This window comes from Filicampus tigris, chromosome 7 (genome assembly GCF_054856515.1).
Source record: "Filicampus tigris isolate MCC_2025a chromosome 7, RoL_Ftig_1.0, whole genome shotgun sequence".
Lineage (NCBI taxonomy): Eukaryota > Metazoa > Chordata > Actinopteri > Syngnathiformes > Syngnathidae > Filicampus > Filicampus tigris.
Window position 1 is genome coordinate 9,202,373 of NC_141223.1, and position 27,356 is coordinate 9,229,728.

A 27,356-nucleotide genomic window follows, 5' to 3' on the forward strand; every position below is an offset into this window, starting at 1 on the left:
TCCACCTCATAGCCTATTAGTTGGTTGCCAGGTTCATGTGAACCACACAAAAGATCATTTTTCTTTGAACAACAAAAATGCCACACTAGATTGATGCAAAATACAAATGTTCATGGTGAATATTATAAAAAGTTTTAGCCAAGTCCTAAAGTTGGTAACTTAAGTGACTTGAAATGAACATTATCACTTTTTAGCCAAATATCAAACTCTTTGCGTTTCACAACATTACACTGTCATGTTAGCTGTCAGAAAAAGTGATGCACATTATACATTAACAAACTATTTGCCCACTGTCCAATGTGTTTTTCCTTTGCTGACAAAATTATGAAGTAAAAACCTGCCTTTGACCTCAAACTATGCTGCGTTCAGCACTGGATCCACCTTGCATTGCAAGATCGTTTCATAACCTATTGTGTCGTATATCATCCACACCACCATAAGCATGTAATAAATATACTGCAAGTGGCTCTCTAGATTTTCTTCTGCACCAGCAACCAAGTCTCCAGGTCGGTAAAATTCAGAACTTCTGTTTGTTATGTATAAAAAAAACAGTGTATGAAAACGTTTATTAAAAAAAAAATCTATTGTGTATTTGTATTGTACAAGGTAGCTAATGCTTTTAATTAACACAGCGAGGGTAAGTACAGGATTTAAATTTCTTTGACTCACTGTACTTATAATTCTAAGGTAACAGCTAAAATACAATTATAATACTGAATGAAATACTGAATTAAAGAAAGCTTGGAAATTATTGTTAATGTGATGTACGTGCCCTAAATACTGATGTATGACCTGCCAGTACTGAGATCTTTTAATTAATGCCGAATGAACAGAGTCAGGTATTAAAATGAGTGAAGATGGAGGAAATGGGCTGTGCTGACTAGTATAACCTCACTAATCTTATTTGTTCAGTGTGGTTGACTCTTGAGCTGGTGTGGGAAAATGTTTCTGGAATAGCTTTGAAGCCACAAGGTGCCTCATTGATATACCCAAATTCAGACACATCAAACATCCAGGATTTCCCGGGTGCCTTCATTTCGAGTGCATACGTGTTAAGAGTTTAGCTCAGGAGGGACACTTGCACCCTCAGTCATGAATAGGCGGATGACAATTTGCGAGAGATTACCTTTGTTAAAGGTAAGTAAAATGCACACTTGGTCTTCAAACCAAGTTTGATTTGAGTCTGTATTTTTGAACTTTTCTTCGTTTAACATTGATTCATTACCTCTCAAAAGCAGTTATATGCTTGTCTTTATAGGCTTCATTTTCCTCTGACAGTATTCACAGAACACGGAAGTTCAGGCTTTGTAGTTCCATTGCCAAGATGATCATTCACATGTCAGTGTGCAAATTATGTAAGTATAAAATTAAGCGCTTAATATGAATATTCATATATATATATATATATATATATATATATATATATATATATATATATATATATATATATATAATTTGAAGACTGACATTGACATGTTCTTTGCCTCTGTCAGTTTCTTTAGTTCTATTGGGGTTTGTGGTGTTTGTAATGAGCGGGATCTCTGGAGACCCCCTCTATGAATGCCTTCAAGACACAGACTACAGTGAGCTCCTAGATATTGTGGATAAAGGACTCCCTGCCACCAAGACCCCTCATCACGTAGCAATTATTGGTGGGGGCATTGCCGGAATAACCGCAGCCAAGTTTTTGCAAGATGCCGGCCATAAGGTAAAGTGACTCAGCTCTTTTTTGTATTAAAGCTCTTGTGTTTCATGAAAGTGTGAGAAGACAGACAATGTGACTTGATGCACAACCAGGTGACCATAATAGAAGCCAGTCACCGCATTGGAGGACGCATTGAGACCTTCAGGAACACTAGAGAAGGCTGGTATGCAGAGTTGGGCGCCATGCGGATTCCCAGCTTTCATAAGTGAGTGCAGTGCCTTTTGACATTCATTATAAATTACAGACTGGAAAATATGAGACCTTTGTTTTCAGAGTTAAGTAAAGCTGAAAACAAAGAATACATGTTCAGGTCTCTTTGACTGAGTATATTAATGACGTGCAGCAAAAGCACAGTGGGTAGTGGTACACTGGTTAGCACATCTGCCTCGCAGTTGGGAGATTCTCGGGCGCCTCTTTGTGGAGTTGGTAGATTATGAGTAACGAATGACCCCTAATTCTCCATAGTTGTGAATGTGAGTGTGAATGGCTGTTTTTCTGCGTTTGCCCAGTAATTGACTGGCGACCAGTCCAAAGTTTACCACTGCCTCTTGCTGACAGTCCGCTGGGAAAGGCTCCCTTATAAGAACGACCATCAGAATGACCAATGCTTGGAAGGAGCATTTGAGGCAGTCGAATCATATCAATAAATGTCGGGGTTTTTTTGTTCTTGTTGTAAAACTTATCACAGAGATGAATAAACCAAAATTAGAGGATTCAAATAATTTATGTTGTATTTGAATTCAAGTGCAATTGTTTGCTTGGATCTACATGCATGCATTTATTAAAATCTAACAACTTGTACTTATTTTCCACAGGATTCTGCTGTCCTTGGCCTCCAAATTACAAATTCCCTTGAACCATTTTATCCAAGATGACATGAACAGCTACTTTTTGCTAAATGGGAAACTTCATAAAAACTTTGCAGTGGTGAACAACCCTGATGTGCTTAACTACACCCTGAATGAGGGAGAGAGGGGGAAGTCAGCTGCACAGCTCTTCAGTGAGACTCTGCGGAAGGTTTGTAGACAATCCGGGTTCTCTTAGAGTCAATTTATAGCCATCAATTTTCTGTGGAGCTAATCCTGTGCACGATGTGTGGGGAAGCTGAAGCCTACCCGATCTGACTGACTGGTCACCAGTCCATCAGGGCTTGAAATAGCCAAGCCTGAACACTTATATACTCTGCATATCCTGCAATAAATGTGTAATTTCAATCATAATATTTTTGGTCTTTTTTTTTTCATTTTTAACATTGAGAATGAGTTTTTATGTACTAAATATTTCAATCTTTGTGCAGGTGAGAGATGATCTTCAGACAAGTGGATGCAGTGCATTGTTGGACAAGTATGACTCCTACACTGTAAAAGTAAGGAATATGCACTGCATATTGAGTCGGTAGTCTAGGTTGACTATGACCAAAGAAAGGTTGGAATTACTGTGAATGATTGTAATGATTGTATGTTTGTTAATAGGAATACTTGGTGAAAGAGGGCAATCTGAGCCATGGCGCGTTGCGGATGATTGGAGACATTCTGAATGAAAACAGCATCTTTTACGCATCCATGCTAGAGATGCTGTACATCCACTCCGACATCAATGACAACACTGAGTAAGAAAAAAAAAAATATATATATATATACATATATATATATAAGGAGTAATATTTTTTTGGAAATGTTTTAGATTTTGAAAATAGACATCTACAATATATTCTATATTATATTTATATCTCTATTAAAAATACATATCAAGTTTTGAAATTATTTATCATGATGTTGTTTTAATGCCACAAAAACGTGACATTTGGCATTTGTGTAGACTTTTTATCCCCAATGTAGCTATTGTGTTGCAATAAAGAAACACATTTCAGTATTCAGCAGGACGTTGCAAGCCGCGGAAAAATTAAGAGACCAACCACCATGTTTTTTTCAATGTCTTGTTCATGTCAATGTCTGGTGTTACTAAAAGTGTTTTAAGTGAAAATTTCCCCACTGTGGGATCAATAAAGGCATTCTTATCTTATTCTTATCTTAAGTGACTACGTGACACAAAAAGAAAATGCCTCAAAGCACCGTTTTTGGCAGTACAATGCCACGGCTATTTATGTAACAAAATGATGAAGTGATTCAGTTGGTCATCAAGAAAGCCTTTAGAAAATGTCTCGATCAGCTCTTGAATTCAACTCTCATGAGCTGTTTCTGTTTTCTTTGGTATCTTGGTCCAATATGAACATTAAACCGTTAACAAACCGAGGAAACAAGGGTAGTCTCATAATTTTATGTATAAACTCTGGATTCTTTCCAGGTACTATGAAGTGACTGGCGGCTTTGACCACCTCACAACGGCTTTCTACAACATGTTAAACATCACAACCCTCCTCAACTCCAGAGTCAAGGTCATCGACCAATCAGGAGGCAGCAATGTGACAGTGACATACCAGGACCTGCGTACTCCAGGTTCCCTAACCAACCTGACGGTGGACCAGGCACTGGTCACAGCCACAGCCAAGTCTACCCTCTTCATTGACTTCCATCCAGCGCTTTCCGGGGACAAGATGGAAGCCCTGCGCTCAGTTCACTATATGAGCTCCACCAAAGTCATACTCAGCTTCAGGGAGCGCTTTTGGGAGAAAGAAGGCATTAGGGGAGGGAAGAGTATCACAGACCGACCATCTCGCTTCATTTATTACCCCAGCCACGGTTTCCCGGGAACAGACGCGGGGGCCCTGCTCGCATCTTACACTTGCTCTGATGATTCCACCCTCTTTCAAGGTGTGCGTGAAGACGAGCTAATGGCTGTGGTCCTGGACGACTTGGTTAAGGTCCATGGAGAGGACATCAGGTCTCTATTTACTGGTGGACTGGTGAAGAAGTGGGGCTTGGACCCCTTCAGCCTGGGAGCGTTTGCTCTGTTCACACCCTACCAGGGCTCCTATGCCAGAGAACTATTCCAGAGTGAGGGTCGTGTGCATTTTGCGGGGGAACACACCGCCTTACCTCATGGCTGGATAGAAACTGCCATGAAATCTGCGCTCAGAGCAGCCAAATATATTAATAGCCTCACAATCTAACCCTCATGGGTTGAAAAAAAAAAAATCCCATTGAAAATCCAGTCGCATTTTACATTTCGGTCAAATGTATTGTACTGGTACATAAAGTTGTCATATTTAAATTGTCATTTGTATTTAAATACATCAGTAATAACTTTTGAAGTGAAATTGTTACAATGACTGTTTGCCCCAACTTTCTGTTTCAGAAATCTGAGAATTCAATCACCTGGAATATTTCAAACTATAGAATCATTTACCGGTACTATGTTCCAGATAGGGTCTGTGAGATCAATGGGATATTTGCAATATTGAGTACCGCTATGTTAATCACATTGATTTGACTTTGCAGTGCAATGCACAAGACTGTGAATAATAACTGGACACGAATGTTGTCAAGTGAATCAAAGACTTGTCCTTGGTCTTAGGCGTAAACATGAGTCACTGTCTGTCTGTATCTTGACCATGACACGTTCATTATGTGATTAGTGAAGAAAACATTTTAGCATAACAATTAGCCTGTACTGTACCTCAAAGATTTGAAGTAAAATTTACAAAGGTAAAACTTGTAATTAACAAATTAATTTGCGTGTGTTGTGTAAATAAAGGTTTTGTGTTGAGGCCACAAGTTATGTTTAGTTCAGTCTTCAAAGAACTATTTTTTTTTTTTATAGAAAGTTAATTGACTTGATATGCCTAATGTTTTGGTTGCTATGGTATGTTTTTACATATTGCATTTATGTAACTATTAGTTGTCACCTTCTTTAAACGATTGTGTTTGGTACAAAATCAACTACGATAATATGACGACCTCCAATAATTTCCTAAACTACGACGTCACATTTGCATGCAGGTATACAGGATTTGAATTGTTAAGGATCATAATCCCACAAGCACATTCATTGATAAGAGCTCTAAATGAATCGTGATGAGATCCACTCTCTTCCAATATCAGCCAGTTTACTCATGTTCAAATTCAATGATCACTCCATTCAACATGAAATGCTCACTAACATGCCTGACAGCAGAGCACTGAAACTTTGTCACTCAACACATCCCTCTGGCCAAACATGTTAGTAATACAAAACATTAGAGTCCAACAAAGGTATATGCAGAGTCCAACACAGGTCGATGCAGTCCATCGTTCAATGAGTGCCTTTCTGCACCATTTGAGTGAAGCGGTTGGTGATGGTCAAGGTGGTGTCGATGAAGCGCTCCACACAGCTCACGAGACAAGTTTCTGTCCGGTAGTCTAATTTTGTACCTGGGCTGTCCACACACTTGTCCCAGCACACATCTGTGAAGTTGTGTACCTAAAATAAGCACAAATGGTGGGAATGGAAATTGGTATCATGACAAAAATACAGACATTTCAATCAAAAACTAAATAGCAAGGATGTTCTCATTGTTGCAACTATTTTTTTTTACAACATACTTATTAGTAAAGTTTGTAAATGTGATTTGCCTGTTAATGTTTTCAAATTAAATTGCGAAGGAGAGCATCTTTTCAGTGGAATTTACAGTTGGTTAAGTTTACACAGTGAACCGTTGCATTCAAACCATTCCTCCTCACACAGCAGTTCGCAAAAACGCGGTTAATACATAATACTAGGGCAAAAACTCTACGCAGCAATGCCCTTCCTAAAATAAACAGTTGACATTTTTAAGTAATATTGACCGTTACAAATATATAAAATTGAGATTAGCTATGACAAAATGACTAGTGTCGCAAGACTTTTGATGTAGTACATTGCTTTTGCATAAACAGTATTCCAGCCACCATCTCAATACAGTCCATGTGGTATCATTCATGTCATCAGGCTGAACAAATTGGGATACAAACCTGGGCCTGAAACTGAGCCTTCTGCTGCTCAATGGCGATCAACCTCTGAAGCTCTGTCGCTTCGGCTTTCTCCGACGCACTGAGATTGTCAAAACCGTCCATTGCCTTACTTAACGTGATCTCAAATAGACAGCAATGCTTTTAAGGACAAACGGTTATGTGCAAGCGCCGGTAAAGTGACCTTCCGTAACTGCGGACGGCGTGCGACCGCTGCTTCGCGAGTTCACGTGGACGACCGCGGACATACAAGTTATGGGATGTGTCACTTTACAATACTAGCGCCTGTATCATTCGGCGATTCACGTTTGGAAATCAGTTCACTTCTGATGACGTAAAAAGTGTTCACATTTTCAAGAAGAAGCATTGCCGGCCGGAAACCAACTCGACATTTATTATATAATACATATTTTGAGAGGCACATTCAACAAATAAACAATGAATGATTGCTTTTGTCAAGTAAATAAATGTCTTTACGATGATGTTATGATTGGCTTTGAAAAACTGTTTTGGATAGCGTTTGGTAGTCATAACATTCTGAGAGCTTATTTCATCTTACATGAAAAGGATCTTTGTATCAGGATGCTTCAGCAACAACTTCCGGGTAAACTGTGATGACCTTGGTTGGTTGATCATCATGGCGGCTATCGTGCGGTTGAGTTCTGTTTGTCGTAGAGGAGTTAAGCGTAAGAATACGATTCTATTTTGTGGCGCTTGTCTGTTTTGAATTCGCTCACGAATTATGCGGGTATTTTGGCAGCTACGCCGTTAATGGTTGGCGTGTGGAACGTCTTGCAACTACTGTCTGTAAGACGTGCTACGCGAAAAACAGTGGCGCTGTTCTCAAGTTCATGACTTGAGTTAAACAAGCTTATTTTACCTCGCTGTGTAGCAGATGAATGGAATAAACAGTAGTCAACTATTATAAGTGATCCACGTATAGAGGAAGAATCTGGAGGCGAGAGTCCATAGCAAATCTGTCAGGGTTGCATATTATGAAATAATTATCCTGGGTCTCGTTTAAATGTCAATGTTCACTTCTCAATTCGGCTCAAATTACTTACTAAAATTAACTAAACGGTTCTAAGAAAGTGTGTTGAGTGTTTCAACACTCATTACAGTATACAGAAGGAAATGATGCACACCATTAGAGCAATAACTGATAATTCTGTAGTACAGTACCTGTTCATGTAACGAGGGGAGATTTCCATTTCAGTTTTTGTTTTAGGCAGCGATTAATTGATATCTATAATACAAGGTTTTTGTGTTCACATTTAGAACCAAACAGTTGTCTCAATAATGTTCAGTTTTAATATTGCGTTTATTATACATGCATTTCCCCCAGCTCTGTTCTACCAAAGAACCTTGCTGGCAAGGCCGTTGGCTGTACCACACAAACATCAGGAGCAGACATACCTGCTCACTGCAAGGATTCATGCATCCCAAACACTAAATGGTAAGTGCACAAGTGTCGTCTGTGCAGTGGAACCTAATCGGGGGGAGGTCAAAAGTCAGTCCATCATGGACACATGTAATGGAGAGGATCCGAGAGAATTTCAGATTTTTTTTTTCTGTCAAGATGGGGTGCTGAGTGTACATTAATGAGAAATAAAATTAACTTTTTTTTTTTAATTTGGCAAATGGCTGAGGATGAAAGAGACGTAGGTTGCCAAACCCTGATCTAATCAACAACGCTAAGTATGACGATAACTGAGTGTACAGTCTTATGCTGCGTGACGACTTATTCTTTTGCTGCACACTGCTTTTAACCTCGAAACACCGAAAGTAGGCATCATTGTAGGGATGACCTGATGACGTTTTTTGCCTCCAAGTCAACTTGATTTTTTGAGTGTCCTGATCCAATATCTCTGCAATGCAATGGAGAAGAAACGGAAAACCACATCCAAATCTCAATTATCTTAATTTTCTATTTCTTCTATTTTAAAGCGAGCTCCGGCTCTAAAGCTGCCTCTCTGCACTGGACAGCTGAGCGAGTGTTGAGCATCCTGCTGCTGGCCATGGGGCCAGTTGCCTATTTTCATCCCGCTCCTGCTATAGATTACTCTCTGGCTGCTGCACTCACCCTACATGGACACTGGTAAGATTCAAGGAGCTGAACAATCAAAAAGTTGATAATTGGGGTGGGAATCAAATATTAATCCACAGTGGATATACTAACTGAAACACAAAGACATTGATAAATAGCATAAATCAGATCGAAAAAATAACAAGCCAAGCTCCAAAAGGGGGCGGGCCAATTTGTTGTAAATCTAATCACAAAAAAGCCCTTAAAACACTATAGAGTCTTTTTTTTGGGGGGGGGGGTTATTTTAGCTCTGATGTCATTTTTACATGCAAACCTATTATATAAGTGCCAATGTTAAGCTCATCCAAGTGCCCTTTAAGAACAGTATTGTTACCATGGATGAACAGGGTCCCTGCAGATCCTTAAAAAGTTTTAAAAGGTATTTCATCCATGAATGTAAAAACAAGGCCTTAATCAGCATTGAAATGTATTAAATCCAATTTTCTGAATACAAGTCTTTAAAAATAAACAATTCGTAGGATTTTTTTGATTGTAACCTTTTTTGGGCCCAAAATCTACTCTTCATGCGAAGAACCTACCGCGATTGACCAGTTCTGTGTCAACATCGCCAACCCACACAACTTTTCCAGCCTGCACTACCTTTTTTTTTTTTTTACCATTTAATTGCTGTCCTCATCGCTTTTTTCCCTCTTTGGTTCATGTTGTCTCTAAGAAGTGGTTTTTGCCTGGCGTTTTGTAAAGAACTAATTAATAACGTGGCGACTGTCGATACATTACAGTCATATTCTTTGGCGAGATCAACCAAACGCATCCCTTTTTCATACTTTTCTATTATCTCTTGCTTTGTTTGTATGGACAAAAAAAACGATTTTCCACTTTTTTTTCTTTTCCTCGTTTCTAATTCATTTCAAACTATTGGAACTCCTCATGGCCCGAGGGGCGAATCACGACGCTGCATAGACATATCTATCACATACGTATCTATCTATCTGTCTATTTACACACATAGACACATACGGTAGAAGTCCCTCTAAGCCAATGGGATGCCAGGAAGATGCTAGGTAATAGCCAATGGCAGAGCAGCTATGAGTATGTTGCGTTCAGGAAACTCTGGAGCTCTGAGCAGCAGCCCATACTGTATTTTTACCTTTCCTGAAATTTATTTCGTAACAAGAGGCAATATTTTCCTGTTGAGGTGTTTCGTAACTTGAACATTTCGGATGAAGAGACGTTCGTAAGTAGAGGTACCATTACTGTATCTTAGTGGCTCTTACCGCTAGCTGCAAGCGACCGCTGACTGCTAACAACTTCCTGCGATGCAGGTCACACACCATCTCAAGATAAAGGTGACCTACTTTTTTCTTTTTTTTTTCCAATTCATTTTGTTGTTGTGAAACTGATAAGTTGCGTAGGCTCCACCAACACAAAATGGAAAATAATGATAACATGTGCCTACACACACACACACACATACACACACACACACACACACTTCCCCTACACACCTTGCAATCTTGGGACAAGTCCCGTTGTAAATAGTCTTAAATCTAAAATGAATTACAGAATGACTCACATGCTAACATCTCACAATCATGATAGCAGAACCAAGAAAACAGTGAGGCGGTTTTAATTGGGACTCTTAAGGGCAGATGAACGTCATTCATGTAATTTCACAACTTTGATCAACATGGACACCTTCTGGCATTAATTCCCCAAAAGTATTTGCCTAAATACTTCCAGCTAATGGCCGTGTAGTAATAACGAAATAAATGCATTTAAAATCAACCCCAACGTCTAGTGTATTGAATTGGCAAAGATGAAAACAAAGGACATTTTCACGATAATTCTAGTTAATTTTAGTGTGTTTTATAAATGTAAAATGTAGTTTTTTTTTAGTTTTTGTCTTTTTAATTTTTGTTTTTTATTTTACTCCGTTAATGAAAATGTTTTTAGTTTGAGTTATTTCGTTATTTTCCGTTAACCAAAATAACCTTGGTGGGCACCGGGACTTGTACAACACAGCCAGCTTCAAATACGAGCCAAAAAGCAGCAAGCGTAGTCTACTTGGCGTAGCTGGGAAGTAAAGAATACTTGTTTACGGCTGGTGAACCAAGATAGTAAAATTTTAGCAAAAGACTGGCGTTGTTCATGCATTTTTTTTTTTTTTTTTTTCAAAACTCGCTGATTGACCCCAAAAACCCAGATCGCGTAAAAGCCTAACCCCATCAAACCTACAAAAGGAGAAAAAAAAGCCAGACAGACACAGCGCAGCTGTCAGCAGAAATCGGCCAAGTCCTGTTTAGGTCCGGCTGGTTGCAGACCCGTAAAGGTGGCTTGAGCTTAGTGTCTGAGCAGTGTGCTGGTCCATCAGTTGAAGCAAACACTAGACGGCCTGGCAGGCGCAGGTCACAAATCCCAGTCATGAGTGGTGATAAATCCTAGTAAGCTAAGGCCTTCAGGCCAGGTGGCGATCTCAGGAGGCCGGGTTGCGTCCTCTTTGACCACAACCGGTGAGACGCATACCCTGATGTCAATTGGTGGCGGCAGCGGTGCAATCAGGTGTAACATGAAGGCTAGAAAGTTTCTTGCATGTAGCCTGTGCCTGATAGGATTAGAAAGCTTCAAGCTCCGAAGAATGTTGGCACTGAGTGAACCCATTGAAGTCCATTAACTTGGATGGCAGAGGTGCCAAATTGATCGCGCCACTACAACAGTTCGGCTATTTTCATTGTGTAAGCCTGATATTGTGACATACACTGTAACATAACATTAAAAGTAATCCAATGGGAGGTTTGGGGCAAGATGTACATGTCTTTTTTTTTTTTTTTTTTTTTCCCCCAGCAGGGTATTCTTGTACACAAATGGATAAAAAGCACAAGAGTGTAATTGCTTTACAGAGTGGAGATGTTAAATTCCATTTTCTTCACTACTTCCTGTTCAGGGTCAGGGTTGGAGTCTGAATAACAACACTACCAATGACATAGTTCTAAACTCCCACTTGACAATTTTTCTTGTAGGGGTCTAGGGCAGGTGTTGACAGATTACGTTCATGGGGACACCAAGATCAAGATAGCCAACGCGGGTCTGTTCCTCCTGTCCACGGTCACATTCGCCGGCCTTTGCTACTTCAACTACAACGACGTGGGCATCTGCAAAGCTATTGCCCTGCTTTGGAGCAAATGAACATGAACGTGGACTGGCGAGCTCGGAAGAATGGCCTAAATGTGTTTAATTGGAATTCTTATGAATACACATTTAGCGTCGACAATATTTCCAGTGATTCACATGTGTGTAATTGTACTTTATAGTAATCGCTTCTGCTCAGTTATGTCAACTGAAGTACCGATGGGCAATTTTCTCACCTGCAAGGTTTGAATAAGATTGTCAATGCTCATTGCGGGCTGGAATTTAAAATGAAGTTAGCCAACATCTTTTCTAGTCTGTACTTTGCCATATCATCGCTTAGTGACTCATCGTAGGTCGCGAGGCTCCGTATTTTTCCATAAAACATCTGTCACATTGTACAGAGCAGAATAGTCTTATTTGGCATCTAATTTATTTTTCCACATTCGGATTCTACGTGTGGGATTATTTTCAACTATATTTTGTTTCAGTTACTCCATGTATATAACTTTTGAGCTTTAATCCGTCTGATGTATAATGTGCTACGTTTTTTTTTTTTTTTTGTATTTTAATGTCCCTTCATATTGATCACAGGTTTGTTGCCATTCTCTTTCAACAAAACAGCATGTACTTGTACTTGTCCTTTACTGTAAGTCACTCATCTTTACTGTTAAGACCACTTCAGAATATAAATGTAAGCGTTTTACTTTACTAACTCGTGCAAGGCAGTGCCATTTATTTTACGGCCTTCGCTCGAACCCAGAGCAAGCCATTTGTCATTGTTGATGTTTGCTGAGAATAGTCTTGTAGTATTCATCCAAAACATTAAGCATCAAGGCATTCCTTTGAAATAATTCGCCTGACTCTCCAAACATGGGTGAAACCTTTTGGGGGAAGTCCCGTTTGAGTTTCAGTCAAGTCTGCCAGTGCACAAAACAAGCAAGGTACATAAATGGTTGCTTGAATGAGTTTGATGTGAAAATTAATAGCCACACACTTGGGATGAACTAGAACAGTGAGTGTGAGTTAATCTGACCTCACAAATATCTGGGCGATGGCCAAACATTTCCACAGACACTCCAGCACTGTGTAGAAAGTCTAACCAGGAGAGTCAATTCTGTCATGAAACAAAAAAAAAAAGGACCTACTCCTTATAGCCCTCTATTTATTTATACAGTGCATCTATACATTTTTATCTCCAGAAATCTGCAAGCAACACTCCGATATGAATAAAAATGGGAAGAAGGAAAACAAACACTTTCCAGATCCAATGTAGTATACCAATATTTTTGTTTTTTGTATTTTGGGTTTGTGATGAACACACATCACCCACCCACATACACACACACACACACAAAGATAAATTGTGTCAACTTCACTATCATGATTTATGGACAATTCAATGTTTTTTCAAAGCAATTGTCTGTTTCTGGGCAGTTTATATGATTTTACCAATTTCACACAAATGAAATATGATGAGACGGATCCACGGCCATTTTACGAACAGTCTTTTAAAACGGACCGACCAAGCAAGGATGGAAATGGGTTTTCGTCCATCCCCCTATTCGTCCCCAACCTGGTCAAGTACCGATTTACGTGTTGTGTTGGCCGGGTTCTTTTAAAAAGCAAGACCACTGTTCTCTTCTTCGATACGACAGAGCCGCCTTGATCAACTGCCTGCACATCACTTGTCATGTTCCCCGCAGTTACATTGCAGAGGCATAGTCTGCCCTCTAGTGGCAAAGAGTCAGGATGCCATTTCACTGATTGACAAAAACACACCCTGTTGTGTCCAGATTAATTAGTTCAGGAATGCCACGGTGAAAAACAACTGAGAAGTATAGCAGTTAGGTTTCGTTGTTTTATTTCCACTCCATGAACACACACGTCAGCTACTCTGAACTCTCTCATCGCAGTTCACCTTGTACCTTCTTTATTTGGAATCCTAGCGCCCTCTATGGGGACCTTTCTGTTTCAACAGTATTCCTTTCAAACACAACCCACCCAGCCTGTCTTGTGTGTGTAATCCAGGATAAGGTGTGTACTGGGCGTGGGGAAAAAGATGGATAGCATTTTTTTGTTAACTAACTGTTAATTACATTTAGTACATAATTATCACTTTGCATGTACAATGGGGCAAAAAAGTATTTAGTCAGCCACCAATTGTGCAAGTTCTCCCACTTAAAAAGATGAGCGAGACCTGTAATTTTCGTCATAGGTGTATACCTCACCTATGAAAGATAAAATGAGAAACATAAATCAGAAAACATCACTGACTGATTTATAAAGAATTTATTTGCAAATTATGGCAGAAAATAAGTGTTTAGTCAATAACAAAAGAGTTCATCTCAATACTTTGTTATATACTCTTCGCTGGCAATGAAAGAGATGAAATGTGTTTTGGCCCATTCCTCCATGCACATCTGCTTTTGAGCAACGATGATTTGGGGCTGTTGCTGGGCAACACGGACATTCAACTCCCTCCAAAGATTTTCTATGGTGTTGAGATATGGAGACTGACTAGGCCACTCAGGGACCTTGAAATGCTTCTTACGAAGCCACTCCTCCGTTACCCGAGCGATGTGTTTTTGGGATCATTGTCACGCTGAAAGACCCAGTCAGGTTTCCTCTTGAATGCGCTTGCTAATGGAAGGAGGTTTTCACTCACAATCTGACGATACATGACGCCATTCATTCTTTCCTTCACACGGATCAGTCGTCCTGGCCCCAAAGCATGATATTTCGAGCTGCATGGTGTTCTTTGGATGCAACTCTGCATTCTTTCTCCTCCAAAGCTGTAACCACAAAGTACTGTTTTGGTTTCATCTTACCATATTACATTCTCCCAATTCTCTTCTGGATCATCCAAATGCTAGCAAACCTTAAAACGGGCCTAGAAATGTACTCGCTTAAGAAGGGGTCCACATCTGGCGCTGCAGGATTTGAGTCCTTGGCGGTGTCGTGTTACTGATGGTAGCCTTTGTTACTTTGGTCCCAACTCTGCAGGTCATTCACTCGGTTGTGTGAGTGCTTCTGGGATATTTACGCACCCTTTGTGATCATTTTGACCCCACGGTCAAGATCTTGCGTGGAACCCCGGATTGTCAGCGGTCTTGTATGTCATTCATTTTCAAATAATTGCTTCCACAGTTGATTCTTCACGCCAAGCTGCTTGCCTATTGCAGATTCAGTCTTCTCAGCCTGCTGCAGGTCTATAATTTTGTTTTTGGCATCCTTTGACAGCTCTTTGGTTTTGGCTGTAGTGGAGCCATAGTTTAGACTGCCATGAATATAGATAACAAGTGGAGAACAGAGGAGCCCCTTAGAGAAGTTAGAGATCTACGAGAGCCTGAAATCTTGCTTGTTTGTTGTTGACTGACACGGACAGGCACGAGCGGTGGATAGTGAGCACAGAGGAGCAGAGGCAGGTTTTCTTCAGGTGGTCAGTTTTCTATTTCCTCTTTATTTTCCAAACAATACAAAAAGTGCAAAAAATGCGTAGGAGGATTAAAACGGAGCACGGCTTCTCTGGCAGTTGTTTTAACACTGATGTTATCCGGCGTCTTTAATGTGTTAAAGTCAATTGGGTAAAAGCATTATACAACTCCACAGATGTAAATCGTTAGCTCGTTAGCCAAGTTAAAACGCTCCAACACTAAACTATAATGCGAAAATAAAGAAGTACTAATAAACTTAAGCTTGTATCCCAAACCAAAACCATCTAAACAATGAATCAAATACTAAAATGTAATTAAAGTCCCAGTAACCACCCCCACATGTTCCTCCACATGGATCAGTCCCAGTGTCTGGTCCCCCGCGGAATCCTCTGGCCAGACACTGCCACAGCTGTGCTCGTCACATTGACCAAATACTTTTTACACCATAATTTACAAATAAAATCTTCAAAAATCAGACAATGTGATTTTCAGTTTTGTTTTCCTTCTCGTTTTATCCCTCATAGGTGATGTTTAGCTATGATGAAAATTACAGGCCTCCCTCATCTTTTTAAGTGGGGGACTAAATACTTTTTTGCCCCACTGTATGAAGTAGTACGAAGTATGTCATTGTGTGGGACATCTTTCGACCATAAAAAATCTCTGCCAGCGCCTACATACACTTAACGACCTGGAAGTCTTTCGTTTCCTCCTAAAATAACCTTGCATACGAAAATGTTTTGCAATAAAATGCATTATAAAGTAATCTTAAATATTCCCGTGATGTCCCCTGTCCCCCCACAAAAAAAAAATCTTTATTGAACAATTCAAGGCAAAAAGACAATGTTATCTTTACAATCATTTAAAGACAATATCTTTACATTGACTTTTTGTTGTTTTAACTACCGATTTAAGGTTAAATATTAAAATTACCTTAATTCAGCCTTTTTCCTCCAGGTCTTTATTTAAAAAAAAAAATGAAGTTAAATATCTATATCTAATGAATATATTAGATACAGAGAAGTACATTGTGTAGCTTCTTACAAAAATTGAAAACTAAAAAGCTTATTAGCTAATTTACTATTTTAGTTTACTGTATGTTCTAAACATGAAACACGTTACGTGACGTTTAAGTAATTATTCATGTTTTAGAACACAAACGCTTACTAAGCATTATCTCACAACATTCATCCACTTCGTCAACTTTATGATGCAAGACCAAGGTGAGTTGAGAAGGATTATTTTTCGCAGGCTCAAAACCCAAGAATTCACACGGGTGGAGGGAGGACTCCAACATGTATTTTTGTGTTCCTCCACTTAGTGGATTCATGTAGAACAACGCTTCATGCTTGGTCGTTTCAATGTTCTCTGGAATATCCTGAGGAAAAAAAAAAAAAAAACCAATGAGAAAACTGTACAAAAGTACACTGGCTCTAGAGCAAATTGTGGAGTTGAAATTGTGGAGCTGAAATACTTTAAGAAATGATTAATTTAGCATCTACATGCTTCCGCTTGGTGATATTATACATAAATATAACATTAGTTTTCATTGTCATGCTGACAATACCCAATTATATATGCCGCTGAAGATAACAAAGCCGACTAATTGCTGTAATTTAGAGGCGTGCCTTGCCGAGATTAAATGGATGTCTCTCAATTTTTTGCTTTTTAAGATACACCTACTTAAGAACACCACTCTGAGGCTCCTTAAATGTACTATTACCCAAAGTGATTCAACAAAAAATCTTGGTGTTATATTCGATCCAACTCTGTCTTTTCACATGCACATTAAAAACATTACGAGAACCGCATTTTTTCCATCTCCGTGATATTGCTAAAATTCGTCCAATTCTGTCGAATAGTGATGCAGAAATTTTAATCCACGCGTTTGTTACGTCTCGCCTCGATTATTGGATCGTTTTGCTCTCTGGTCTTCCCACGTCTAGTATTAAAAGTCTGCACTTAGTCCAAAATGCTGCAGCAAGACTCTTGACAAGGACGAGAAAGTTCGATATTACTCCGATATTAGCCAATTTGCATTGGCTCCCAGTCCACTTGAGATGCGATTTCAAGGTTTTGCTACACACGTACAAAATACCGCACGGCTTAGCACCTTCCTATCTCGTCGACTCAGTGATACCGTATGTTCCGATCCGAAACCTTCGGTCACAAAATGCCGGCCTTTTAGTGATCCCGAGAGCCAAAAAGAAGTTCGCAGGCTCTAGAGCCTTTTGTATTCGGGCACCGATGCTTTGGAATGCCCTACCCACGGATATTAGAGGCACTACCTCAGCGGATATGTTTACAACACGACTTAAGACATATTTGTACGATTCTGCATTTAGTTTAACTGTTTGTTTTGGCTTCTTTACTGCCGCTTCAATGTTGCCCAATCGGCATCCATTGCAGCCTGATCATCCTGGAAGGGGGATTCCCCCATCTGTGGTCCCTTCTCAAGGTTTCTCACTTTTCCCCAGATGTTTTTTTTTTTAGTTTTTCCCTTGCTCTCATGGGGGTTAAGATCAGGGGATGTCGTGTATATGATGTGGTGCATTTGTGAAGCCCTTTGAGACATAAATAAATTTGACTTGACTCGACTTAATAATACTCACCATTGCCTTTGAGTAAATTTCTCGCTTGTCACTACAGCAAACCACCATTTTATGATCATTTTTATTAGCGTACAGCATGACAGCAAAGCCCTTCCTGGACTGGTGGCTAGACTCATCATAAAACTGAAAGCCAAAGTTGCAATCTAGAGACAAAACAGAAGAAGAGATCATTATTTTCGAAATATTTTTTGACGCTATACAGTGAAAAAAAAAAAAGTACTTTATTTTCGGTTAAACTAACACGTATCACTTGTTTATTTTTTAGCAAAACACGCGAAATTCACATCGGTTTACCATATTTTAATTGTGTGCAACCAATGTACATATTCGAATTAAGTAAATCCAAAGGATTGTTTTCAGTGCAGTGGTGGTGTAAAACTTAACATTGGTGTCTTATTTCATTGAAGATTTTTTTGTTTTGTTTTATTTATTACAGCTGACAATCTGATTTTCTGCTCAGCCTGCTGTGTACACTAGTATGCTTTTACTGCAACTCAGCAGTTTAAAGATGACTGGATGCTTTTCTTGCATATTTTGTGGATGACTTACTGGCACCACACTTCCGAGTACGGTAATAAAAGCCAAATGACACAACAGTTTTTATTGACTATCTTGTAAATAATTTACACTCAACCAGTGCAATATAGAAATCTAACTGAAGTGTTCACTTATGTGTAGAACCAGAGCCACACTTAACAATGGGCTCAGGGGCCTACGGAAGTCGGGGGCCTATCAGAATTTAAACAAATAAATTAATTTAAAAAAAAGATGTAGATTTTTCTGTCAATCACTTTACAATCTTGCCATCGAAATTCAACGAAATATGAACGATTCGGTTAGAACCGGAATGTTAGTCCCGGTTCCACTCGATTCACGGTTCTCGATTGCCCAACCCTACCATGGTTGTGTTTTGTTTTGATTTCATGCTTTTTCATGCCATTTCAAAACAAGAAAAACTTGAAAACTGAAAATCCAAATATCAGAAAGCTACTGTGCAACAAAAGAATGTGACTTTTTACCAGACAAGCGTAGCTGCTGCTTAGTCAAGTTTTGGACTTCAAATTTGCTGTCAGCCCCTAAAAGCAGATATTTGTTGTCCTTATTTCGAATCAATCTAATGAAGAACTGCGGAGACTTCTTGAAAGAATCCTCCCTCACAGACCCATCTGGAAAACAAAAAAAAATTACACTGAAATTTACTCAAAATGATAGCAGAAGGAATATATATATATATATATATATATATATATATATATATATATATATATATATATATATATATATATATATACACACACACACATGCACAATGCATTTGGCAAGAATTGTTCTTAAAGCCAACTAATACGAACATTCCAGCGTGTGTGTGTGTATATATATATATATATATATATATATATATATATATACACGTATATATATACACGTATATATATATATATGGATATGGCAACCCTCATCTGGGTGTGTTAAGTGATGACCTTTCAAATTAATGGCCTTCAAATTATATGACATGAGGAAACATCCGATACAAATACTTTTTACTACCACCTCGCTGGACGATATTTGAAATGAAACACTCAGCCGGAATAAATGCGTCTCCTTTAAATGCGGTACATAAGGGTCCTAAAAGGTGCTAAAAGGAGATGCATTTAGTCCGGCTGCGATGAGTCTTTTGTTTCAAATATCGTCCAATACTCACGTAGTATTCTCTTGCAAGGGACAGACAGTATTAATCCATGAATTGTAGAAATTTCTTTACCTATCTCCTCCACGTCATCTATGGCTGCAAGACAAAGAAGGACAAAAATTCAGACATTTCATTTAAAAAGTTAACATAGACATTACAAAAACAAAAGTAATTGACCAGCAGATAATGAACCTGGTATTATTTTTTGTTTAATTTAGTCGTAATAAATTTTAATAAATCCGCGAAGGCACCATTTTTGCTGAAAGGCACATACAGCTTTTGGAGCAACATATGCGACAAGCAACATCTTTTTCGGAGACGTGCCTGTTTATTTCAGCAAGACAATTGCCTTGCCACAGTCTGCATGTGTTATAACAGCACGCCTTCGTAAAAGAGTGCAAGTACCAGACTGGCCTGCCAGGAGTCCAGACGAGTCTTCCATAGAAAACGTGTAGCGCAAGTGCAAAAGATGACAACCGAAAGACTAGACTCTCGAGGACCTGAATTTGTACATCAGGCAAGAATGAGAAAAAATTACACCTACAGACAACAATTAGCTTTCTCAGTTTCTAAAAGCTTGCTGAGTATTGCTAAATGGAAAGGACGTACCAGTGGTAAACCTGCCCCTGTCACAGCTTTTTTTGGGAATGTGTTGCAGGCATCAAATTCAAAATGAGACATTTGGGGGGGAACAACAATAATCATCAGTTTGAACATTAAAAAGCTTTGTAAGTGTATTCAATTGAATATAGATTGCAAAAGGACCTACAAATCAGTGTATTCTGATTTTATTTACATTTTACACAATGTATCAACTTCAGTGGTATTGCGGTTTGTAGTCTTGACTGTACACCTGAAGAGCTTACGAGCAAGATATAAAGTAAGGAATTTAACTGACCTTGGAAATAGAAACTGCCATCATCAACATCAAGAAAACGAACAGCTGATGTGCCATTGGTAGACATAAAGTTGACCTGTTATGAAAGAGAAGTTTGTTATTAGTGATTAAGGTCATTCATTATCATTAGCTATCCATCCATTTTCTGTAGCGCTTATATACAGAAAGTCCTCAATTTACGAACGAGTTCCGTTCCTACACCGCCGATGTAACGTGAATTTCCGCTTGTGTCGGATTTCACCGGTAAAGTCGAAATTTACATCAAAATACTTGGTATAAAAAAAAAACAAAAAAAAAACCTGCGAAAATACATTAAAATAAAAAGATAAGATGCTGTACTTAGCATTACTGCTGAGAGGTGGATAGAGAAGGAGAGGAGGGCGAAAAAAGGCAAAGATACCGCCCGTGTGCAAACAGACACTCTGAGCATGCTCAACCGCAAGGAATACTGGGCTATGTAGTACGGGAAGTGCATTGTTTGGTGCGGGAACACTGCAAATACACAAGCAGAGGTAAATAAGCTCAGGGACGCAGCACAAAAGCACACCTTTGGAGCGAGGAGGGAACGGCTGCTTCATTCCTGCGATGAATGACATGAATATCAAATGTTTTATTGACAGTTGAAAGTAACACGCGGAAATGATTTCATGCAGCAAAGCATCCTTACAAACGGTTCTTATTTGTTCCAACTCGGAGAACCCAAAATCGACACCTACATTACCTTTTTTTCTATGGTATAAACTAGAAAGCAATGCACTTCCTGTTCCTAAAAAAAAAAAAAAAAAAATTACGAGTAGAAAGCAGAAATTTCCCCAGAAGAGCATGCATTTATTTCCGCCCACAGGAAGTACTGTACAGTGACAGATTTTTGTTCTCACAGTACTCAGAAGAGAAGAATGTGGCCACACCTAGCCTGAAGACTGACATCGCCAATATTTTGTGTCGACACTCGCTGGTACCGCTAATAGGATTCCTGCGATGCTTTTGAATGAAACTAAACCACACATCTTCTACTGCAGTTTGATTCAAATCACCGCGTGTGATTAAGAAGCTCTTTTTTTTTTTTTTTTTTTTGGTCACGTATGCCACATACCCCGCTGACTTTCTCAGCGGGAAAAGTGACATTTTTTTGTTCTGAACAAGTGCAGTTATTTTTGCCTCAAAAGATGTCGCTGCAATTCGAAGACACTGGCGAAAAGTACACACGTCAGCCAGGGAACCGCGAGCGCTGTTGTTTATTGACCGTGTGTGAAACGCTTGACTCACATGTGTATGATGAGCCAAACATACTGAGCACGTGGATGGCTACTTTATTAAGATCGGGGAACTGGTGCTTGTTGACATCGCTCCAAAACTTCACTCGTCCCTTTGTTTGAAGATCTTGTGCCAAAGTTAGGGTTGACTGCAAGTCCGCAAATTCCAGTATGAATTCGTCTAGGGAGGGGACCGCCTCCTTTGCTCTGGCGGATATGCATACTGCTGTGGCAAAAGTGAATAGTTCCCGGGCAAATACGATTACTTCTGTGGCCAGAGCAAGTCCGTCCAATCGACTGGCAAAATTCTCTTTCAACTGCGCAGTGAATGCTGTCATCACATCCGTGATATATGCCCGCGATGAGATGCTTTTGCGTAATGTTGGAAAATGCAGCATTCTGCCGCTCCTCAAGTCGGTTGCGAAAAGGTCCGGTTTTACTTGGAATGCGTGCATCTGTTCCACAAGTTCAGGACATCTTTGTCTCTGCCCCGTAGTCCCACATTTAAGTCATTCAGGTGTTTGAATGTCACACAGAAAGCAGACACCAGCCATGAAGTTGTCGTCCGTCCAGTATGTGTTTCAAGTGTGCTTCTGATTTTTTGTAATCTCCTCTCTGAGATCACAGAAGCACTCCGGTGCTTTACCTTTGGACAGCCACCTGATGTCATTATGCAGAAGCAAGTCGTGGTGATCAGCAGACTTTTCTGATAGCAATTTGCGGGATAGGCGATGTTGGAGGCTTGATGTGGAACGGATCCGATTAATTATAGCCATCACACTGTCCATTGTTGTTTTAAGTTCCCCGCTAAGTTCGGCACGCAACACCGTCTAATGCACGATGCAGTGTAACGATGTCATCTGGGGTGCAACAGCGGAGCCCCATCAGTCGCAAGTATGCACACACGCTCCATATCCAGATCATTTTCTTTGAAACTACCACTAATTGCGCTAGCGGTAGTTTGTTGCAGTTTGTAGTTGGAAACACTAACGGAAGCCCGTTTAAAATTATCGGCAGACCGGCTAGGCGGGAGGTGTTAAACGGACCGCGAATTTTTCGTAAAAATGCTCAGCTCTGAATATGATGATATGTGAGATGTCTGCATACTTCACAAGACATCAATTGAGCAACTTTTAAAGTATTAACTGTACTACCTTTGTCTTTTTCAGAAGTGGCAAATTGAGGGCCATAAAGTAAAAACCTTGCCACAGTTTGGCTTTAGCCACAGGTGCTGCTATAAGGTAAACGAGCTCTTACCTGCTGGTTGAGTATGGAAGCAACTGTGGCTAAAGCCAAACCGTGCCAGGGTTCTTACCTTCTGGCTCTGGATTTTACACCTCTGATCAATTTGTCTGCTTTTTGCAACACCCAAACCAGAACATACTCAGCAAGAACACAGAAATGTGTTCTCTCTCACCGGGCTGTGAAAAAAAGAATAGAAGTATTTGGGAGTTTGCATTTTTTTTCATCGGGGCATAACTTCGTTCTCATCCAGTGTCCATCAACTTTTGTGTGATAGGTCAGACATTTAATGTAGGCATCTCAAGATGTATCAAGCACCATGGAACCAGAACTATCTTTGTTCTTCTTCTTGCCACCTCCAAGACAGATAGATAGATAATTTTTTTTTAAAAACACACGTATGCACAGGGGTGTTGTAATTTATTTAAGCTTAGGCCCAATTTGGTTTTGTTCCGGTGGTTATCTTCTTTTTAGTGAAAATGTTCGTACCCAGAGGCCAGGGTGTCCTCTTACAGTGCAATAAGAGGAATGGAATGTGTTCAGCACGCCAAAAAAGAAAACAAAGGCAACCCAATTAAACACAAAATGCTATTTTTAAATGGTTATTTTAATTTTTTAACTATTCAAAGCTACCTGGCTTCGTGTAGAAGAAGTCCATCCTCTTTAAAAAAAATAATTTTCAAGTCAATTGCGCTGTTAAAGTTATACGGCACATTCATGGTGGAAAAACTTTTGAAATGATTTTTCATAGTCTCATTTTTAAGTCCAGCATTTGAACAAGGGTGTGTAGACTAGGGATGTGTGCGACTAGTCGTTTAACCGTTTAACCGTTTAACCGTCTACGATTTATCAAACGTTTTGTATTTTACCAGTCGGTTAAACGCGGCATTAAGTATCACGCATCTTGTTCCACACGCCTCTGCCTCGGCCTCTGTAAACATGCTGAGCACCAAGAGAGAGAATTGCAGCTAACATGGTGCTAGAGAATGAGACCCTACTGGACTGGGAGTCGGTACCATTACTCATTACATTATTCATAATAAATGCCATGCATTGCATTGGCAAATGTATCAGAAATTTATTTCTCTTTCAATTGTTCACCTTTATTCAGTCAGTTGTTGTTACATCAATAGAATTTAAATCAACGAACTGTCCTGAATGTTTGGGCTAAAATAGCCCCTAAATACACATTTTTGCATTTTAAACTTTGAATTCAATATGTATTAAAATCCAAGTTTTCTTCCTTATAGACTAGTCGACTAGTTGCAAATAAAATTTGAGATTAGTCGGCGGGCAGATTAGTCGAAATTCCCATCCCTAGTGAAGACTTTATATCTCATTTAGTTGTGAATGTTCTTGTTTGTTTATACTGTATTTGCCCTGCAGTTGGCTGGCAACAAGCCTCTAGCACACCTCAACAATTCATCTGAATTTTCATTGCAGCAGTATTGCTCACGTGACAGTGTGTGTGTGTTTGTGTGTGGCTGAATATGTTTTCATCTCTATGTAACTGTAGTGTGTACTATCCGCACTAAAGTAAATTGCAACTGCACAAATTATCGTTAATGCTTCAAAGAATAAATCAATCACAAATATATTAAATTATTTACTTAGCAGTGGCTCTGAAAAGAGGCAATTAAATAAATGTCTTATCAATAACACCAAGCAGTGTTACAACACGAGACATCAATCGCGTCAAAGGTGCCGAAAGATCAGATGAGCGCTTCCAGATTGCAGTCGCATAGGATACATATCCGCGATCAATTTCCACAAACGAAAGAGGCCTGGGGAAAAAAACGGATTTGTACTGTTCACAGTGAAAATAAATAAATAAATCTGATACATGGGCCAAAAAAAAAAAATCAGAACTGACCTGCACTATAATCGTAGCCTTTGTCCCTCCCACCCGTATTGTTGCAGCCAGTGTTGGGGGTAACGCGTTACAAAAGTAACGCAGTACAGTCATACATTACATTTAGGCAGTAACGACGTAATATAACTTGTTACTCCGGGTAACGCGTTACAAATTTCGGGACTATAATACACATGTTGACATCTGTATTTTACATTTAACAAGTAGGTCTGTTTACAACATCACTTGATCATAAGTTATTACTGCCAGCAATGATTAAATAAAAAGTTACTGTCGCAATTGGAGCTTCACGTAACAACGTGAGTGCGCGAGTCAACTCTGCCATATAATTCAATTGTCTTTGCACCATTGACAACACCCAAGACGGCTGAGAAGTTATTGTTTGTGAAAATAATTACTGTCACGGTTTCATAAAATAAAATGCAAATCATAGACACAAAATACAAGCAGGATCAAACCTAAGTAAAACGAAGCGAGTAAACGGCAAAAAAAAAATAAGTCACTGTGCTTTTTAGATATGATTTAATGAACTTAGTGCCATCAATTGCCATATGTAAAACGTAGTGATTCTGATTGGCTGTTCACAATCAAAATGCAAATCATCTGCAGGTGACAAATGACGTCACGCTACGGCACCATCAATCGGACAAACTACAATAGACGCCATTGTTAGAGTCTGATGCGCTGATTTACCATTTTTTTCAAATCACCTCGAAACTTTGTCTCCATGTAGTAAAAGAAAATTAGAACTAACTGAACTTTCAATTATTATAAATAGAAAAAATAATAATGAAAAAGGAAAAAACATTTAGTCAGGACAGTTTTGACTTCAATACATATTTTTGCTTTTATTATACATGCCCTGTCTGTGTGTTTCTATCTATCTATCTATCTATCTATCTATCTATCTTGTTAGACCAATTATTGATTATATGTTATGCATCACTATCATTTGTGTGTAAATGGCAAATGGACTATCACTTATATAGCGCTTTTCTACCTTTGGTACTCAAAGCGCTTCACACTGTACCTCATCTACCTCCTGATGACGCAGCATCGGGAGCAACTGGGGGTTCAGTATCTTGCTCAAGGATACTTCAACATGGTCACAATGGCCGGGGATTGAACCCACAACCTGCCAGTTGGGGAAGGACCACTCTACCACTGAGCCATGCCGCCCCCAGGGTGTAAATTAATTTGAGAATAATGATAATTTCATTTGTGGTTTACAGTCTGTGATTATTTATTTACTGGACAAAATATCAGTTCCAATATTTATATTTAAAAAATAAATCTTATTGATCATTGATCAATTAGGTTGTGATCAAAGGTAGTGATGTCCCACCACACCGTAGAGTCGAAACATGTAATATTATAGACCACACTATATAGTTAAATATGCTCATAAGTTAACTTTACCAGCTAGAGTATGGCAGCAAATTTTGCATTTTCCTTTTAAGGTCTTGAAATCATTATTAAATAAATGAATCCCCGATTTTTGCAAAAAGTAACTTAAACTTGAGTAACGCATTACTCTACAAATAGTGTAATATTGTAAAGAAACTTATTACTTTCACATGCAAGTAACTAGTAATATGTAATGTATTACATTTAGGAAGTAACTTAAAACACTGCCCTACCTTACCCTTACAGAAGGAACTCTGTTTGTTGACCTAAAATGTCCGAATACCGTTACAGAAGGAACTCTGTTTGTTGACCCAAATGTCCAGATACTTTGTGGCCACAACTTCCTATTTCGTGACCGCAAATGCGCATCTTCTGAGCAAATTTTATCCATATTGTGGCCAAAACAAACAACAACAACAACAACAACAACAGCACAACAAAAGCAATTCACGTACTCCAGTCCATCCATCTCCTGTGATGTGAGCGAAAGAACCAGCAGTAGGCAGAGCAGGAACATACAACACACGCGTATTATTCAGCGGCAAGTTATATTAAATACACATTTTTTTTCCTGTAACGCAACCCCCCTTTAACTGAACACCCACAAGCTACGCTAATTATCCACTACAGTCACGATTTCTATTCGAATCAAAGTGCTTCATTTGACCACAACACAACATGTGGAAAGTGGCGAGCGAGTGTTTGAAAGGGTAACATACCGACATGACTGGCGTTGCTTGTCCCGGTGACTCTTGACCAACGATTGCTAAAGGGGGGAAATAGTTAAGGTTTGGTTTTATAGGGAAAATACAAATGTTCAAACCTGATGCGTCTTTTGCTAGCAGTGAGCCCACGCCTCCGTCTTACGAGTGTCACTCGAATGAACTCAAAAGACCCTGTGGAAACGCTTCCAGGACGCGGAAGTGGAAAGTGCAACACGTTTTCAGTGAGGGAATTTTCATTCATTCGACTGCAAAAAATAAAAATAACACTGACTAGTGGTGCTGAGTACTTTCTGCCACAAGAGGGTCCACGCGTAATGCAGAGAACGTATTATAATTTATATATATATTTTTTTTATAATATCGCCAAAACATTTCTTGACATCTCCACCCATTTTAGTCAAAATGCAAAACACCACTGAACAATCATTACAGACAAAAAAGGAAACCACTATCAGATCAGA

The 27,356-nt window shown here is 39.2% G+C and overlaps 4 protein-coding genes across 7 annotated transcripts; 2 read left to right on the forward strand and 2 right to left on the reverse strand.

The window, feature by feature from the left end:
* Positions 1 to 1,265: 1,265 nt before the first annotated feature.
* il4i1 (interleukin 4 induced 1) lies at positions 1,266 to 5,495 on the forward strand. Its single transcript, XM_086035428.1, has 7 exons — positions 1,266 to 1,355; positions 1,494 to 1,708; positions 1,798 to 1,910; positions 2,521 to 2,722; positions 3,003 to 3,071; positions 3,178 to 3,314; positions 4,010 to 5,495. The coding sequence occupies exons 1-7, from the start codon at positions 1,325 to 1,327 to the stop codon at positions 4,773 to 4,775; spliced, it is 1,533 nt and encodes a 510-aa protein (XP_085891554.1). The 5' UTR covers positions 1,266 to 1,324; the 3' UTR covers positions 4,776 to 5,495.
* Positions 5,496 to 5,694: 199 nt separating this feature from the next.
* Positions 5,695 to 6,918, reverse strand: timm8b (translocase of inner mitochondrial membrane 8 homolog B (yeast)). The gene is made up of 2 exons (XM_086035435.1): positions 6,595 to 6,918; positions 5,695 to 6,064 (listed from the first exon to the last, which is right to left on the reverse strand). Exons 1-2 carry the CDS (start codon positions 6,694 to 6,696, stop codon positions 5,897 to 5,899), a joined length of 270 nt encoding a protein of 89 aa, XP_085891561.1. The 5' UTR covers positions 6,697 to 6,918; the 3' UTR covers positions 5,695 to 5,896.
* Positions 6,919 to 7,168: 250 nt separating this feature from the next.
* On the forward strand, positions 7,169 to 12,472 carry sdhdb (succinate dehydrogenase complex, subunit D, integral membrane protein b). The gene is made up of 4 exons (XM_086035434.1): positions 7,169 to 7,277; positions 7,937 to 8,047; positions 8,539 to 8,689; positions 11,656 to 12,472. The coding sequence occupies exons 1-4, from the start codon at positions 7,229 to 7,231 to the stop codon at positions 11,819 to 11,821; spliced, it is 477 nt and encodes a 158-aa protein (XP_085891560.1). The 5' UTR covers positions 7,169 to 7,228; the 3' UTR covers positions 11,822 to 12,472.
* A 2,732-nt stretch (positions 12,473 to 15,204) lies between these two features.
* On the reverse strand, positions 15,205 to 27,107 carry LOC147144697 (uncharacterized). 4 transcript variants are annotated; one of them, XM_086035433.1, is made up of 8 exons: positions 26,994 to 27,107; positions 26,890 to 26,936; positions 20,943 to 20,975; positions 20,396 to 20,471; positions 19,570 to 19,593; positions 18,827 to 18,973; positions 17,808 to 17,950; positions 15,205 to 16,573 (listed from the first exon to the last, which is right to left on the reverse strand). In XM_086035433.1, exons 4-8 carry the CDS (start codon positions 20,460 to 20,462, stop codon positions 16,337 to 16,339), a joined length of 618 nt encoding a protein of 205 aa, XP_085891559.1. In that variant the 5' UTR covers positions 20,463 to 20,471; positions 20,943 to 20,975; positions 26,890 to 26,936; positions 26,994 to 27,107; the 3' UTR covers positions 15,205 to 16,336. The 4 variants fall into 4 exon arrangements, with proteins under 4 accessions (XP_085891559.1, XP_085891555.1, XP_085891557.1 ...); XM_086035429.1 differs by lacking the exon at positions 20,943 to 20,975; XM_086035431.1 differs by having other exon boundaries at positions 26,890 to 27,070.
* Between the last annotated feature and the right edge of the window lie 249 nt (positions 27,108 to 27,356).

What these genes read in the sequence shown, in the direction of transcription:
- il4i1 (XM_086035428.1), top strand. Translation starts at nt 1,325, where the DNA reads ATGATCATTCACATGTCAGTGTGCAAATTAT. An exon ending in CATGTCAGTGTGCAAATTAT is followed by an intron (nt 1,356 to 1,493) that starts GTAAGTATAAAA and finishes TGCCTCTGTCAG; the next exon opens with TTTCTTTAGTTCTATTGGGG. An exon ending in TCAGTGAGACTCTGCGGAAG is followed by an intron (nt 2,723 to 3,002) that starts GTTTGTAGACAA and finishes ATCTTTGTGCAG; the next exon opens with GTGAGAGATGATCTTCAGAC.
- LOC147144697 (XM_086035429.1), bottom strand. An exon ending in AGATGACGTGGAGGAGATAG is followed by an intron (nt 18,974 to 19,569) that starts GTAAAGAAATTT and finishes TTTGTTTTCCAG; the next exon opens with ATGGGTCTGTGAGGGAGGAT. An exon ending in GCAGCAGCTACGCTTGTCTG is followed by an intron (nt 17,951 to 18,826) that starts GTAAAAAGTCAC and finishes TTTTGTCTCTAG; the next exon opens with ATTGCAACTTTGGCTTTCAG.
- timm8b (XM_086035435.1), bottom strand. Translation starts at nt 6,696, where the DNA reads ATGGACGGTTTTGACAATCTCAGTGCGTCGGAGAAAGCCGAAGCGACA. An exon ending in AGGCTCAGTTTCAGGCCCAG is followed by an intron (nt 6,065 to 6,594) that starts GTTTGTATCCCA and finishes TGCTTATTTTAG; the next exon opens with GTACACAACTTCACAGATGT.
- sdhdb (XM_086035434.1), top strand. Translation starts at nt 7,229, where the DNA reads ATGGCGGCTATCGTGCGGTTGAGTTCTGTTTGTCGTAGAGGAGTTAAG. An exon ending in TTGTCGTAGAGGAGTTAAGC is followed by an intron (nt 7,278 to 7,936) that starts GTAAGAATACGA and finishes CATTTCCCCCAG; the next exon opens with CTCTGTTCTACCAAAGAACC. An exon ending in TGCATCCCAAACACTAAATG is followed by an intron (nt 8,048 to 8,538) that starts GTAAGTGCACAA and finishes TCTATTTTAAAG; the next exon opens with CGAGCTCCGGCTCTAAAGCT.